This window comes from Vanessa cardui, chromosome 12 (assembly GCF_905220365.1).
Source record: "Vanessa cardui chromosome 12, ilVanCard2.1, whole genome shotgun sequence".
Taxonomy (NCBI): Eukaryota; Metazoa; Arthropoda; class Insecta; order Lepidoptera; family Nymphalidae; genus Vanessa; species Vanessa cardui.
Window position 1 is genome coordinate 10521720 of NC_061134.1, and position 17861 is coordinate 10539580.

A 17861-nucleotide genomic window follows, 5' to 3' on the forward strand; every position below is an offset into this window, starting at 1 on the left:
GAACTCTAAACTATATATATAAAGTTGATTATCGAACGATAGGTTTTAAAATCATATTATTATAGGGAACGTTTATGGATGAGCAATTTTTATGATTGTACACGTAGTGTATGTACAGATGTAAGTGGAATAAATCGTAAAATCTTTTCGATGGTAGTGAGGAGCACGAATGCTTTCGTATCGTTTGAGTCGCCGCTTTATTGTGAACATTAATTACGTTATTGTTTCAAATAATAATGCTCAATGCAACGTGTAAATGTAGAACGTTAATTCGGTTTTATGTGTGATTCTGTTCGTGGCTGCGTTTAAGAATATTCATTTTTATTTATTATCTGTAATTGTATTATGAGCGTTTCTTAAATTGGAAATTGTGTATATTTTATTACATTTATATTGTATAATAGGCTCGAGCTTCTTGTTGCTACCTATTTATGTTATTTTATATGATGTTTTAATAATTTATAATTTTCTTTAATTTATACAAAAAACAATACAACATATATTCACTTATCTTTATTAATTAATAAACGATACAGATAATTGGATTATTAGACAAAACATTTTTTTCTCGTTTCAATGTATTGTGTTCATTGTAACATACTTAACTTGCTGTACATATTATCTTAGAAAAAGACGAACTATATAGCTATATGTTTTTCGACGATGTTCTTGGTAAAACTTACATACCGAATCAGTATCAAAGTGACATTTAACTTTATGCTACAACATCGAAATTCGAAAGTGCTTAAATAGACTTTGCGATTTGTTAACTTTAAAGTCTTATTAAATTTTTTTAATATCAGCCATGATACTTCTTACTTCTTTCATCTTTTTGGTACAACATTCGCAATCGATATTGATCTTTATCGCCATTCATAACAATCCGAAACTATATTAGTACTTTATTTAGAGCGATCATACAAATGCGTTTTTAAAGTAAGCGAACATTTTTAAATAAAACAATTAAAATTAAACTCAACAATGATATAAAACAAACAATTCCGATGAATCTGAACAATTCAAAGCGTGCTTTTAGTCTATTATTTATTAAAACCAGTAAGTATTCCGTAACAAAACATGTGGTCAAAGCGCGCGTCAACAGACTATACGAACATTTATTTAATCTGTTTCAACGTTCGGAAATTGAAAGTGGCGGGACAGACAATCGAAAACATGGCCCTTACTGCGTCAGGATAGAGGCTATTATGCAACGAAAATAAAGAGTACACACGGTGGACCATTGATGTATCTACTGATCTATTATTATATTTAGCGCGTTAACCGGGCCTCGATGAAAGTGAAACCGATTTCAATTGTTATCTCACTCGCCGGTTAATTGACCGATATTTGTAAATGTTCGCGGGGTTAATTTTGTGTTTAAAGCGCGTTTGTGATGGAGCGGAATGCGGGGATTTCGGTAACAGTTCGTGAAAATTGTACACTAGTAAATAAGTTTCATAATTGTCCCGTATGAAACAGTTTAACGATTTAAGTCGATGCGATAATTAAACGATACTTTTGTTGATGCGTGTGAATGTTGGTTGAATAGTTTCGTGTAAAACAGTAATCTGTCAGTATATACGAAACAGTTTGTCGTTGTGTGTGACTTCGAAACTGTCATACGGCTTTGTATTACACTTATTTCATTATATCTTTGTCTTAGAATATTAGCAGCATTAATCTGTCATAAAGTAGGGTAAGCGTGCACATACATCTTCATTCGCAGGAGGTTTTAGTGGGTACAAATACTCTTACAATTTGACGACTTATCTGGCAACACTTGGAAATGTCAAAATTGACATTTTAATTTCATCATCACTTTTGAAACAAAAGTATTCAGATTAAATGTTACTCTTAAACCTCGTATAACTTGTTGGGTAGCTGCACAATCTGCTGACACCCTCATTAGTCATGTTTGAACATGTATATATGACATAGATACAACAACAAACAACAACAGCCTGTAAATTCCTACTGCTGGGCTAAAGGCCTCCTCTCCCTTTTGAAAAGGTTTGGAACACAATCCACCACGCTGTTCCAATGCGGGTTGGTGGTGCTAGATAATATAAAATAGATGAGAATATTCTATGAGCTCTCCTACCCTAAACCGTTGATCGCTTGTAAAAAATCGCAATTTGTATAAGATAGTCAAAATTGTACACCTCTTTTATTTAGGCTGGAACCATATGGTATATGGTTTTCTCAATGTGGTGTACAATAAATCATAAAGAAAGAGAGTCCTTGACGTATTCATATCATATTCATTACGGCTGTATATGAGTCAAACAGTTATTTAAATAAATTAATCTTCACAGATACATTAAAGAACACATTTTTCACCTTCGTAGCGCCGCGGCACGTTCACATCAATAAAACAGCTATAACACAGCAGCTTAGGAAGGCTGTTTTACATACACTCGTAAAATAGTTAATTAGTTTATGTGAGTCGGATATAATTAAGGTGTTGCCATAATTATGGACCGAGATAATATAGATTTTTGTTATAACACGAGTACCATTAAAAACTAAAAGTGTCAATAAATTATAATAAATATAACTACGTAGGTTTATATATATGCAGGGGTTATTCACCACTAAAAGAATATTCTTCAATCGAACTCTAAAAATAAAATGATAAGCACACTCAATCAATCTGTATAGGTATATAATAGATAAATTATGTACTAAACTAAAATTTAAGTAATAAAAATAATATGTATATATAATCAATGTAACATTAGATACATATATGCCTCTGATATTAAAATTAAAATTAAACTCAGCATATGTAAAAGAATATACGAAAATTTGCTATAAATAAAAAACGAAAGTTTAACTAAGGATAACTCTGTAACTATATTGAATCTTTAAAAAAAGTTGCAATTCTGTTTGTAGATTTGATGAAAAAACTTTAATCAACAATAAATTTTACTTATTTTTACTTAATCGCAGACTTATTTTATACAATAGTGTGTATAGATCGGCCCACAAGACGCGCCCCACCATTTTAAATTATTATTATCGTTCTGCATTAGTATGTGTGACGTTCGTGCTTAAAATACGTGTGTGTGCGTGAAACAATTAAAAGTAACGTCAGCAAAATAAATACAAGTTAAATTTAAATAAGTATAAATTTATTTTATTAAAAAATATATAAATCTAGATAGTTTTCCTTTATTTGTGAATAGATCTATTTGCAGAATTGACAGTCGAAAATCTTTACGTCAAAAACAATAGTACAAGTGTTTGTAGTAATTGTATTAGCATTTTTAAAACAGTATGTTTATAATGTTTAGTTAGCCCGCGGAGTAAGTCCTACCCTACACACACGCTGTCCGCTCCGTGAACGTGCCATTGCAACGTGTAATACGGTCATAAATCACGCATTAGGACATTTTACACCGCGTTTCCTTCATTACGATTTAGTTCTCCTGATGTTACAGTAATAAACTTTTGTTTCAGCTACAAAACTATTATTATATTACTATTATTAAAACAGTTCAAAGGAACGTGACAGTGATGTTTGTTATGATAATAGATGAACAAAGGACATCGTTTTGTCCTTTTTACTCATTAGTGATATAGACAAAGATAGAAAGAAATGACGCGTTATTTATCGTGTTTTATAACGTCCACTTATCAGTTATGAATGTTACGGGTTTTGAATAAAGCGTGATTACACGATACTGAAAAGTTAGCGTTTTTCCTTTTGTGGAGACGCAGCTTTACACGTTATCTCTTGGAAGTATCTAATGTAATCGAACAAGTTACCATCCAAATACTTTGACAGTTGCGTTATTACACTGATAGTTTTTTTTTTTTCAATCGGCAGCGGTGAATATGTTTTGAGTTTTATTTATCTGAATTTTTGTATTCTTTCTTTAATTAAATATGGAACAGATAATTAATATAATAAAAGTCAATTAAAATAGTCCTTGATATGATCAGCGATTTTTATTAAGAAATATTTTTAATTTTCATCGAATGTTTTTAAATAATATTATTACATGAATTACAGTAAAGTCAACTGACAAATTGCTACGTAAGGAAAAACCGTTATTATCCTCTCTAGACTGCCGTTCTCTCTCTTTCTCATATACGATTTCTTTTTTTGTAGTTATATTAATTCCTATTTTAAAATTGTTATGAGGTTTTTTTTATTTTAATTATATTTTGATGACATTTTATTATTGTCAAAGACTGTTTATCTTATGGTGTTATGATATTTAGTATATAAGATATAGAAACAACTTTTTGAAATCTGTTATACCAATAACTCATTATTTTAAGTATACACATAGTAATACTGCTATTCTTAAAAACAAAACCCCTCAAGACAATGAATTAGTTTAAATATCGAAGGATAAAAATCTGATTAGCCTCTATGTGACATTTATATAATGTTACCATGTAAAGAAACAGTATAAAATACAAACTATATAAGACACTATAATTACTGTATATGGAATTTGGCATATGTAACAAAAATTGATATCTGCAATTTTTCCTTTTTTTTTACCTCCACCCAAAGCAGATAAAAACCTTCAAAGGAATTGCACTGCAAGTGGAATGTATTAAAAATTATGAATTTAAAAAAATAAAATTACATTACAACAGTGACGTTTTCCATACTTATTAATTGTAATTGCATCTCAAATAAAGTAGCCCTCTACGTTCGGAAATAATACAAAACGTATTTATAATTGAAGACTAATTGATTCACATTAAAACGCACTTCATTTAAACCTTATTAATAATTGAAACTTTTTACGAAACATTGTCACTGCGCTGAAAAAATATAAAATTAAAAAAAAAATCTCTCTGGATTCCTCGAAGCGCGTACGTAGAGAGCCCTCGTCGCACTCGACGTACAAAAGCACTCATCATTGCCCTTCGGGTGTCCCGATCACTTATTATTTCCGAACGGCATTGTTCTAAATTTAAATTGCGCGGTAAAATCGTGCGTGTGCGTCATTATGTTTTTTTTATGATGCCTGTTTAGGTATATATTTACTATACAGCCAGCATTAGAAAAAATAAACAGCAGTAAGAGTTATTTAATGTGTGCGTTTTATCGAATTTTACAAATGAAAAAAGGTTTTATACATACAAAGTCTCTTTCACAAAGTAATATTTGATATGATAAGGATGAAATTTAACGCACTTATAACATAATGTTAGTAAGAACATTAAAAGCGTACATTTAACATGAATAAACCCGTCATTAAACATTGAAGTCGTTTATAATACATTCGACTTTTGATGATTTGAAATTCGTGGAAGCCGCATAAATATATAGCATTAAAAACACATAATGGCTGTATAATCAACTGTTTTTAGAATTAGACATCAGCCGTCGCTGGCCGAAAAAAAAAACAATAATTATAAAGCGCGCGTAATTCTAATTTCGAATTCAAATTAAAGCCGCTTAATGCGCGGGAGCGACCCCGTTAAAAAAAAAAGAGTTGACGAGTGCTCGCGGAGGGTGGTAATTTTTCATTAATTTAAGTTCACCATTCCCTGTTTTGTTTGCTTTTAATCGCATTTCTAATTAATCCCGTCGAGAATAACGTGACAACTGTCGACTATGGCGGGCATATTTTTTTTCGAGCAGTATAGCAGATGTCGGCCGATTTCCATTTGTTTCTGAGATTAATGATTCGGTACGATTGTGAATTTTTCCGGTCGGCTTTTGTTGTTTTAGAAGCAATTTGTCCGCTTACTTTTGTAGAGAGGCATTCGTTAAAGCTTCGACAAATGATATTCGAGTCGGAACAGAAAAAAGCATTAAGCGAAAAGGGTATACTGTTAAAATAATCTCGGCTAAGTATTCAGCGATCCTTACTAATGGATCGTCGTTATTCCGTTTGTTTGATACCTATACGAGGCTGTTACGAGTTCAATCCGCATTCGGTATGCCATAAAACTGAAGTTAGAATACTGGCACGTTTTATGAAATATGACTACGTACTATATACAGGCTGGTTTGATTTCCACATCAATAATTTATTCAATACACAAATCTATATTAATTTTATAAATATGAATGTAACTCTGTCTGTCGCTTTCACATCGAAACCATTAAACCGAATTTGATGAAATTTGGTATGAAGTAAACTTGAACTCTGAAGTAAGGATATAGGTTACTTTTTTGGCTGACACATGATAAACAACACCCTAAAACGCGAACAAAACCGCGGGCGACGACTAGTACTATACACTCAAATTGTATATTGTCTAGATGTCACCGATTTTTTTAACCAATAATGAAGATGGATAATATAAGTACGGAACTCGTTTTCTATAACAATGTGATCCGAGGAACCCTAATAAAGTCTAGTCTCGTTGATAGAGGATTCCTTAATTTAATCATTTTCAACAATGCAGTTACAAGATGTGAAATGCTATTGTCTAAGAGCTCGTGCACATTTGCCGCGTAAGATGTTGGAAATCAATTTACAGTGAGAGACACACTATTTGGATGCGTGTCCCTATTGTTATGTATACATAAAATAAAATAGGAGTGTTTGTTTGTAATATTAAAATATATAAAATAATTATCTTTGTTAATCTGTATATTTATCTATTTGTTCCGGCTTAACCGATTTTGATGGGATTTTCACTGGCACATGGCTGATGTAATAAGGAGTAACTTAGGCTACAACAATAACTATTATGTTACAAACAACACGACTGATTCTTAATTATATTCGACCAGTTGTCGCACATAACTTCACGTTTTTGGAATTACTTAATAAAAAAATGTCCTATGACTGTCATAGGGGGTCAAACTTAATTCATACTAAATTTAACCAAATACGATTCAGTGGTCCAAACCACTGAATAGCCGAAACGACCGATCATGACATAGTAATGGGTAGAGTTACTTTCGCATTTATAATATAAGTACAGATGTCGTATATTACCTTTTGACATTAAACGGTCCTACGGACAGTTTCCATTTTGTTCTTGTAACAAAGCTCTACTTTTACAAGTGTGTGACTGAACTATAAAAAGGAGGCCCCAGCAACAACCTAAGTGCGTCATTGTATTGAACCTGAAGATATAACATCTTCATAACCATATAACATCTTATTTCTAAAGATCAGTAGCACATAAGTGATGTAAAGAATACTTAATAAATCTTAGGGCTATCCTGTGGCCCAATAGCTCGTCCGCTATCTTTTTTAAAAAACGGCTAATAATATCGAACATGCTTACGCCTTGTTTAAAATAAGATATTAGTGCAGTACTGTTGAATATCGATAGTATCGATAGTATTGATCAAAACAATACTATCGATAGTACTATAGATATTCTGAATAGTTTTCCAAGTCAACTATCGGTAGTTCTGCAAGAAAGTAGTGTAGTTTTCTATATTGTTGCAAATAATTGGAGATATTTACCGAACTATAAGGAACTCAAAATTTAAGTACCACTAATCCATAATAATAAAATACGATTTTTATAAACAAAGCTTCCAGCTATTGTCAAAGTTTTCATTTTACTTTGAAGGCAATTTCACTTCCCCGTAGCTGTTTGAATACCTTGCAAGCACTGCGTAATACCGCGAATAGGATTAAGAGATTCATAATATACTGGACTTATAACTTTCTCATCGAGATATTGTAGTTATAGATGCGCTCATCACGTTTTTTGAACAAAATTTAAATTCAATATTGAAGATAACTATGCAAGTACAAAATACAATTTTCTGTATTTAATAAAACTGACTTAATTTACTTTAAAATTAAACTCATAAACTCAAATTCCTTTATTCAGTATAGGAGCATTACACTTACTTATTGATGGTCAAATCAAACGCCACCACCGTTTCGGAAAACAAATATACCGCTTTTAAAAGAACCGGTTCATATGTATACAACAACAGCCTGTAAATTTCTCACTACTGGGCGAAGGCCTCCTCTCCCTTTGAGAAGAAGGTTTGGAACATATTCCACCATGCTATTCCAATACGGATTTCTAAGAAATTTGACTCATGCAGGTTTCCGCACGATGTTTTCCTTCACCGCCGAGCACGAGATGAATTATAAACACAAATTAAGCACATGAATATTCAATGGTCCTTGCCTGGGTTTCAACCCGCAATCATCAGTTAAGATGCACACGTTTTAACCACTGGTCATGTGTATATCCTATAAAAAAATAATGACAAATCTATGTGTTAAATTGACGTAACTATTAATGGGGAATACATCAGATTTTCCCCATGATTTACGTCGTAATTTCGTGACGTCGCATCGTGGCGTCAAGATTAAGTCACAAAGTGTTGAGCGTCACAAATTTACACACATAACCCAGTGCCAAAATAGCCGACACCTTAATATATAATACGTGTACACGGCCTTTATCGTCTGCAGTGCACTATAAGTGTCTGGTGCCTGTAAATTTTCGCAGGCGATCTGCGGCCGGTCTTTGTGCTATTAATTTGTAATGTCCCCCCCTGACCGCCTGGGCGCATGAGGTTAACGCAAGGCGGATAAGTCTCGGCTTTTGATGACTATCGACGATTCGTTACTTATTTAATATCGATTTATTTTGTTCGTTACTATTATCGAGTAGAATATGGACTTCAAAATGATGAATTACAGACTATTAATGATATCAAAGATATCATATACATAAAATCACAGTGATTGATTTACTACGAAATAAATGATCAGGCAGATGCTTAAAATAGTAATTAATTAATTCTGTTGTAGTAATGATTAAATTTAGAGAAAATTTTCATGAGTTTATTGCCATATGGAATATGTATGGTTCTATCGAAAGAAAAGAGTATTAGTATTTTTTAAGTAACATTTTCTCTGAAAGGACGTAAAGTATGCCGGATTAACTGTGTTTTACTACGTTTATGTAATTAGAAAACAGTGTAGTTTAAGACTAATTAATCAATAGTAAAGTTCTAATAATAAAATATTATCTGATTAGAGAACGCAGCGGCGCCACCGGCTAATCGGTATTGAATTATAATATATGCGTATAGATTGTTATCGTTGCTTGCCGTAATTTGTATAAACTATAATAGCAGTGCAAACATCCGCAAAAATGATTTGCAACGTACGATGTATAATTAACAGCCGCTCTCAGCTGATAAATCGTTTCACTCGAATACAGCCACCGATCACAAAACCAACGTTGACTAAACCGATATCTCGAGATATATCGACGGATCGGTGCCCCGCATTGAGTCCTCGCCGATCTTCAATGGGGGTCCGCGTTTCCGATAGGATTAAGCCAGACTTACTGCTCGGTCAGAAACACGGCGCGACGCAGTAACCCCCCCTCCCCATCTCAAACCTAGCCTCACCCCCTTATCGCCCGCCGCATTAGGAGCAATCATATTCGACGGCTGCTACGTTTTGGCATCAGTTCCTATTGCTTAGGCCGGCCGGCTATTTGCAGAACAATGATCGGTGGTGTCTTAGTTTGTAATGTTGTTAAGGTTCGGATTTGTTTGGAGCCGAGCTGATTGAAGTGCTCGTACGCTTTTACTGTGTTTGTTTTTAAGTGAAAATTTTCACATTGATCACATTTCGTTTGGAAATCTGCCACTTTAACGAGTTCATTACGAACGACATCGAGTTAGGAACATTACGAAATTGTTTTGTAAAATAACATGAAATTAGCTGATGGCTTTATATTATATTTATTTATTTTCCATATTTATAAAACACTTCCCAGATCCAATCATAAATTATTATGATGAATGACTAGAAATATATAATCTTAAGCGTTAAATATGAGCGATGTTGCTGGTGTAAATGTTCTTAATCCGGAAAAATATGCCGACTAATATAAGTTTGTATCTTAGAACTCGTAAAACATGACTTTATCGACTATAAGGTATTGAAGAATCATTCGAATTTATCGGAAAGCAAACAAAATCAAACGGAACTATTATTCGATGTGATTCCCAGTATTGTAGATCTTACAGAGGCTTCTAGTGAAATCAGTGCAGTACAACGAATAAACAAACGAGCTTATGTGATGACGATGCGTTTGCTAAATGAATATTTAGCTACAATACCTTAAATCTATAACAAAAAAGAATTCCAATACAAAAATAACACAGATTTTTTTATTATCATAATGTAAAAAATGATAAACACTTAGATCTTAAATGCATGTAACTCGAATTAACTTAGTTCACAATTGTGTAGCTGAATATCAGAGACGTTACGGTTCCCCCAGGTAAATAGACGTGAATTTTCCTTCCTAATTCGCCGGGTCTTGACCTACTTGCAGACGCGTTGGGGTCGGTCATGGTTGCGTTCTTTCCTACGTTCCTTTATTTGGGTGTACGTACGGTATGTTGTGTTATTCTTCAATTTATCTTCGATGTGTGCGTGTGCTCTTTTGTATTGAATCGTATATTATTTATTATATCAATACAGATTGAAAGATACGTCTTTCTAATATTGAATCTTGTTTTATGACGTCATTCTTTATAAAAAGAATACCCTTTTTTGGTTGGATTATAATTTTGATATTTTTATTGTTTTTTTCTTGTCTTCGATAAAAAACATCTAGTCATTTTATTGACTTTGTATTCAAAATTTTAATATATTTAGTGCACAATTTATCTCACAGAAAAGAGCAGATTTGTAATATTGAAACTTGTATTATGTCGTCAATGTTTTAAAAAAGATTACCCTTTTTAAATAGGTCGGATTATAGTTTTTATTGTTTTATTGTCTACGATAAAAAGACATTAAGTCTATATTTTATTGACTCTGAACACAGAGAACTGTGTTCAAGGTTTTAATATATTGCGAGCACAACTTATCTCACTTGTAATATTATATAAATTAGGACGGTAGATATTCAAACATATCCTCCAATGTTTCTCATTTCCTTATGTCTTTTTATTTTAAAACGTCTAGAATTTTCTCGACGCATTATTAAAACTTTTAACTGGCTAAATGATCTCTGTATATAAATGAGAATTATTTTACAAATTCTCTCTTAACTTGGAACTATTAGAAGATTTAAATAAGTTCCTAAGTACATTTCTTTCTACGTCAAAATAATAGTATTACTAGCGCCCCGGCTTGATACTAAATATACTACAGAATTTATTTATTTATGACATCACATTAGAAACTTCTAAAATTATCAGTGATTCTTTACTATCAATGTATAATATACAAAAACCTTCCTCTCGAAACATTATCTATTAAAAAAACGCATCAAAATCCTTTGCGTATTTTTAAAAATTTAAGCATACAAAGGGACATGGGACAGAGAAAGCGACTTTGTTTAATACTATGTAGTGTTGGGTTATAATACATAGAAAATGTTGTCAATCCTTACGAATAAAAGATAATCTGTTTCCGTCCTCGCTCGGCATATCTTGACCCGAGTTTTGTAGACGCGTTAGGAACGGTCATGGTTACTCGTTCCTTGTTACATTCTTTATTTTGACTGTGTGAGTATTATTCTCTGTGTGAGTTTCGTCCTTTCTATTTTGTTGCTTTATTCGTTTTCTGCAAAATCTATATTCCATTCAACAAAGATTGCATACTTTCAATCATACTTTTTATTTATATTCTTTATGGCATTTAAACACCAAATATATATACATATTATTATTCATAATTTGATATTCGGTTACAAATATATCAGTAATTGATTTTAACAATAATAGAGAATTTTTTATTTGTTATTTAGTTAGTAATAGTTTGAGAACTTTGAAAATTACTCTACAAAAAAAACTAGCATTTTTAACTTAACGTAAATTTACATAATACACATAGTACATATACAAATTGAGAGAAAATAATTCTAAGAAAAAATATCGATGAAATATTTGTATATATTTGTTATTGTGTATGATATCAGTATACGTACACATGTATTTATCTAACATTGTTATTTTCAGACGAGTCGGGATGCGAGGCTGATATGCTGGAGGGCGCGGAGGGGGGCCGGCACTCGCCGCCCCGGCCGCAGCAAGAACCCATCAACCTGAAGAATGAGGTGAGCCTCTTAACCTACTACCTCTTACTTATTACAGCACATTGTTATCATTTGTCCTCTTTATCTTAGCTTCTTTCCTCTTAAAGTGTTCTTTTAATATATTTTTTTTTTGTTTAAAATCTTGCCTTTATTAAATCGAGAAAGGTTATAAAATAATTTAATTGTATTTATCTGTCTTACGAAACTTTTATTTCATTTAAAAGAATCAATTAAAATTTTCAGAAGCGGCAACAATAAGCCGTTAATTAAAACTTAATAAAAAAAAAACGCTAATCTTCTCCTTCAGGAGGAAGTAGATTATTTCAAATCTCTTATTAATTAAATAATTATAAGAAACAAAACTTTCCATACTTCTTGAAATACTTAAAGTTATCTTTGCCTCGTTATTGTTTTACTAATAAAAAAAATACAATTCTAAATTTAAAAAAAATGCATTAACCTATATCTAATTATTAATAAAACGAAATGCTTGAATTTCCAATACATTCGATCAACAAAATAAGAAATTACAATTCTAAATTTAAAAAAATCACATTAACCTATATATAACCTATTAAGAAAACGAAATATTTGAATTTCGAATACATTCGATCAGCAAAACCACGAAAGTTGTGACACAAGAATTAAAAAAACCCTTAATCCGCAAAAGGGCGAAACAAACGATGTCAAAAGGAGAACCGGGGTTAGACCAGGGATCCACTTTAGTGTGAAATAGGGAGACAATGCAACCAAGTTCAAAGGAATGCGGCAATTGGTTTAGGTAAAGTGTGATCGCGATTTGATATCGTAAAGGTTAATTTCTTTGTGTACACTTCTATGTTATATAGTGATACTTTTATATAAAAATATACTGTGTAATATATTTTTATGTATAATAATAATTGTGTGACTTTTCTGTCTCTAAATGTTAAATCTGGTCAAGATGATCTTTTGTTTAGGATAGGTTTTTGGCTTATGAAGATTCCTTTGTTTTTATTGTATTCTGAAATTATCGAATTTATTATAAGAATTGAAATTTCGACAATTTAAAAGTCGAACTGAATCTACGTCTTAATTTAATAAAAAAAACAAACTAAGGGAAAAATCATACGTATAAAAAAAAACAAAATACATGTATTTACGTATATATAATTTAATCTTGTCAAAAAGAACAAGATTAAATTCGTCATCAAAAGTCACAAATCGCCCCAGCAATTCTCACAAAACATGTATCCAAGTCAAACTCGGCAGCTTAAAGCAAAACTTAAAACCCGCCCCAAAACAAAAGAGCCCGATGTGTTTCTTTATAAACACGTGGCTAAAAGAGTAGGAACAAGGACAAAGTTAAGTGCGAATATGCACGCTTAATTTTCAAGTGTTGACCGTCGAGTTAGGCAGCAACGGACGGTAAAAAGACGACTCGGCCGCGCTCAGCTCAAAAGGTGCTCACGATTGCGCCGAAAGACTAAACATCCACCGCTTCGTTAGAGGCCTCCGTAAAAAAATTCGAAACGATCGCAGCCGACCAATCGGCGTGGTACCGGCGCAACCTACTTGCCTCAGAATCTATAGTATCGATTAGTGAGCTTTTTTTACACACACGCACTCACACACCGCCGTCGCGGGGGCCAGCCTTTTTAACAATCTTTTTTTCGACCACCCTCGCCCCCGAAACCGCCATGTCCATTGCGCGGATGCAAAGACCACCCCGCACCCCAACCCTCATATAGCAGCATTGAAAATGGAATTTCCATGAGTGATGGAGTGTCAAACGGGAAGTGCAAAAAGGAGAAAAAGTACATTATGTTAATTATTGAACGCGTGGTCCGTCGTCCGGGTTTAAATTGAATGTCATGTCGCATTGTGCCGCGTGTCCTCCGATGTTTTCCCTCCTATTCCACTCCGGGCCTAAGTTCGCTTTTATTTCCTCGTCACGTAATAAATAATTACAAACATTTAAAAAAAATATACACAATAATCATAAGCAAATTTACTTTTGTAAATTTTTAAACACCATATAAACATACAAATTAAAAAAAAATAAGAATGATTTTAAGTTTTAAATTACGTCGAAGAATTAAGAAGAAATTTATAATTAAACGTATAGTTACAATATACCATTTCAATAAGTTTTACAACGAGTTCTAATCTCGAAAATCTAAACAGGATTATAAAACAACCTTACGAAATAAACTGTCGACTTACGCGCGCATGTCTGTTTATTTCGCGCCAAATGATTAAAACGCGCATTCAAACAACAGCTGTTGTATATTTTATTCTACATTCAAATAAAGTTATACTATCATTAGATCCGTTTTTTAATTCCAATTGATATCTTTATTCGATATCATTCAAATATGAAGCTTAAGAAAGCATCGTCTTGCAAATTCTTTTGCAATGTCTAAGGAGTTATGTAACCTCGGAACACAATAAAGGACTAGTTTAACTGTATGGAATAATATAACACGCAAAATAAGTAACCCTTTAAGCAGTTATCGAAACTAGTCCCCGAAACTATCCCCACAGACGCTTTACTAATGGAAATCCCGAAAAAATATTGGGAAAAAATAAAAAAAAATAAAAAACGCAAGCACATTTGAATGAAAATTGGGTGGGGTCGGGCGGCCCGGTCCGGCGGCCGATCGCCTATTATTATTATTATTACTGGCATTATATCTGCATTTTTTCCCGCGCACGGAGGCGCCGCCATGTTTATTTTTCTTCGTTTTTCTTTTTTTTCGGGAAATCGGCGGGCGTTGCCCCCCCACATGTGCGATACAGCTACAGCGAACTATGCGATGTCTACAAGTGGACGAACATTTAAATTGGCTCTCATCAAATATTGACTGCGTGTAGTTTTTTTTCATTAACCGGTGGGCTTTTTTGCGAGATTTCCTCTCCGATACAGTATCAATTTGAATCAGCGTTTCTTTTGAAATACCTGGATCGTTAAATTATAAAATTCAATGAATTAACTATATTTTAAGGGGATTTGTACGGTTTGCGTTTATGTATCGAGCAAGAGTGATTGTGCACACAATGTTTTATCGTATTCATCCATCCATTTATGTATGTGTCCATCCATCCATCGTTCCCTGTGTACATTTGTCTGCCTGTTTACTTTTAGCGCGTAAACTTTTTTCAATGTCTCGAACCGGCCTCGGGTAAACAGCGCTAGTAAAAAACTTGAAGTGTAAAAATTTAAAACGATTTAATTTACGAAATAAACTCGCTAGCGGGATGTAGCTAAGTTTATATAATATAAAAATAAAATTAAACGGGAGAAGTAGTGTAATTTAATATGAAGGAAAAGCGATGTCGCTTATAGAGGTGATCAGATTCAACAAAAAAAAACTTACCGTTATGAGCGCACGCCGCCGCAGCCACGCAAATTTATTATCATTAAAAAATGCAAAAAATCATAATTAAAGGGGTGGCGGTGGGGTGCATCCCATTTTTTATTTTAATTGCCTTGTAAATTTACAAACTTATAGTGAAAATGTCGAGGTAATTTTTTTTTAATGCGGTTTTGGTACTAACTTCGATATTCATGTCCAATACCTATGGCATAAATATATGTTTTTAAACTAAATGTAAAATTTAATTTTACTCAAAAAATTTTAATATATAATTAGCAAAAAAAAATACTCTTTACACTTTTAAGGACTGTTATAACATTGTATCTTATTTAAAATATATTATATGATATATTAAAAGGAAATAAGTATTAAGAAAACATGAAAGTTGAAAAATAAATAAAGTAATAGCAGGTTGTACGTAAATACCTTAAAATTATCAAAGAGCTAAACCAAACTAATCGAGAATATGATTTCCACTTAAAAATAAAGCAAGCATAACAATCAGTGTCCAAAAGAAATTGAATGAATATGACGGAGAATTAACGCTGAGCGAGACAAAGATAGCGGCTAACGAAGTACGAGCGAGATGGAAGATTTTCATTTAATTTTGCAACTCATTTATCTCCAATCTTCCATCAAACGACACATTTTTAATCTGTGATTTGTCTTTTTAACAAACCTCTTTACTGTTGGCTGAACTGAATTAATACTTTATTTATGATACACATTCTTGATTATATCTTTTTGTTATGTTTATTTAAATTGTTAATATACTTAATTTTGCGTCCCTTACGGATGGTGTAGATAAACTTTTCTTAGAAATATTTTAGGCGAGGGCTTAAGATAATCTAACCTACCAAACATTATTATAATATAATGACTAATCATATACACAAAAGTATTAAGTAAGTTAGTAATGAAATATGTAACTTGACTAATTTTCGTTTTGGGTGTTGAGGGAATACATGACCTTTTCTGTACTTCCGATATGTATCAATAATTTCATGATTATTATTCTTATATTTTTACGTCTTAAAGCCAAGCAAACACACTTACTTAATTGATAATGTCTCATATGTCCTTTTAAATACTCAAACCACACGCACACTAGCTTAGAATATGAGATATGTGAACATAATAAAACAAAACGTCATAATACATTTATAAATTTTTAGACCTAAATGACGCATGTTTAAATCAATCCGACCGTAATAAAACTCGTAAAACTAAGTGAAAACAAGTTAATTTATTTATTTTGAAAATATTTCATAACATAAGAAATAACTCGGTGAAATGTTTTTCCTAAATTAGATTTCGCGCGATTATGAGAGGAATATTTTTTTTATCTATGAAATGAACAATTTTTGACACGCATTTTAAGCTGAACAATTTTGTACCTAGTTAACGAATGATTACCTATTTCCCTATTGCTAAAATTATTTCATATATATGTAATTTGTATATAATTTTGTATTTTCATCAGAAATCTTATCTCAGGAACTACAATGGCTAAAATACATATATTTTTTAATTAAATTAGATATTATACCACTAAACAACAAGTGTTGTGTTATGGGTTTGAAGGGTGAGTGAGCCAGTGTAACTACAGGCACGAGGGACATAACATCTTAGTTCTAAAGGTTGGTGGCGCATTGACGATGTAAAGAATAGTTAATATTTCTTACAGCGTCATTGTCTATGGGTGATGGTGAACACTTACCATCAGGTGGCCCAAATGCTCGTCCGACCTACTTACCTACCGAACCTATTCCATAAAAATAAAAAAATATATTACACATTAATCGTTGCCCGCGGCGTCGCTCGCGTTTTAGCGGTTGGTCATGTATTTTAAGTATAAGTAGATTATCCTTTCTTAGTGTTCAAGTTTGGTACATATTCAAACAGAGAGTTAATGCACTTGTGTTTAAAGACGCATACCTACATACATAGGACTCATAAATGAAATTTTGAGCACAAATATTAAGAGTAAAGTCATTAAGTGTAAATGTTCAAGATGTTTTTAGAAAAAAATATTTAAACAAAATATATTAAATTATTGAAAATCTTTTTTTGTCTTTTAAATTTTATAATGTGATGTGTCATATATAAAGAAGCGGTAATATTCAGTATCGTTGCATCCAGTTTGTAGTTTAATATCTTAGTTCCCAAGGTTGGCGCATAGTCTGCAAGGAATGATTAAAATTTCATACTATACCAATCTTTATGAGTAGTTGTGGCCACTTACCATCAGGTGAACTATTTGCTCTCCGATACAAAAAAAATAATAATTAGAAATAACCATTAGTTGCTTGCATTATCAAATGAGATTGCAGCATAAATGTGTGGAGGAAAGTATTTTGAAATATCCTAAAACAAATACACTTTTGAAGTTGCTTGGGACTGTATATATTCATCACACATGAGATTTACACTAGAGGGACACTATTGTAACAAAAAAAAAATTTTTTTTTTTTTAGAAAAGAGTACATGTGGTCGTTTTTTTCCATAACATATCTCGAT

At 32.3% G+C, this 17861-nt stretch overlaps 1 protein-coding gene across 7 annotated transcripts in view; it reads left to right on the forward strand.

Moving 5' to 3' along the window:
* LOC124534345 (POU domain, class 6, transcription factor 2) overlaps positions 1–17861 on the forward strand; it is a 151610-nt gene that overhangs the window by 23950 nt on the left and 109799 nt on the right. For all 7 annotated transcript variants that reach the window (XM_047110125.1, XM_047110132.1, XM_047110129.1 and 4 more), the window contains one exon: positions 11906–12003. In XM_047110125.1, coding sequence (XP_046966081.1) covers positions 11929–12003 — 75 coding nt within the window. In that variant the 5' untranslated portion in view covers positions 11906–11928. The remainder of the gene's footprint in view (positions 1–11905; positions 12004–17861) is intronic.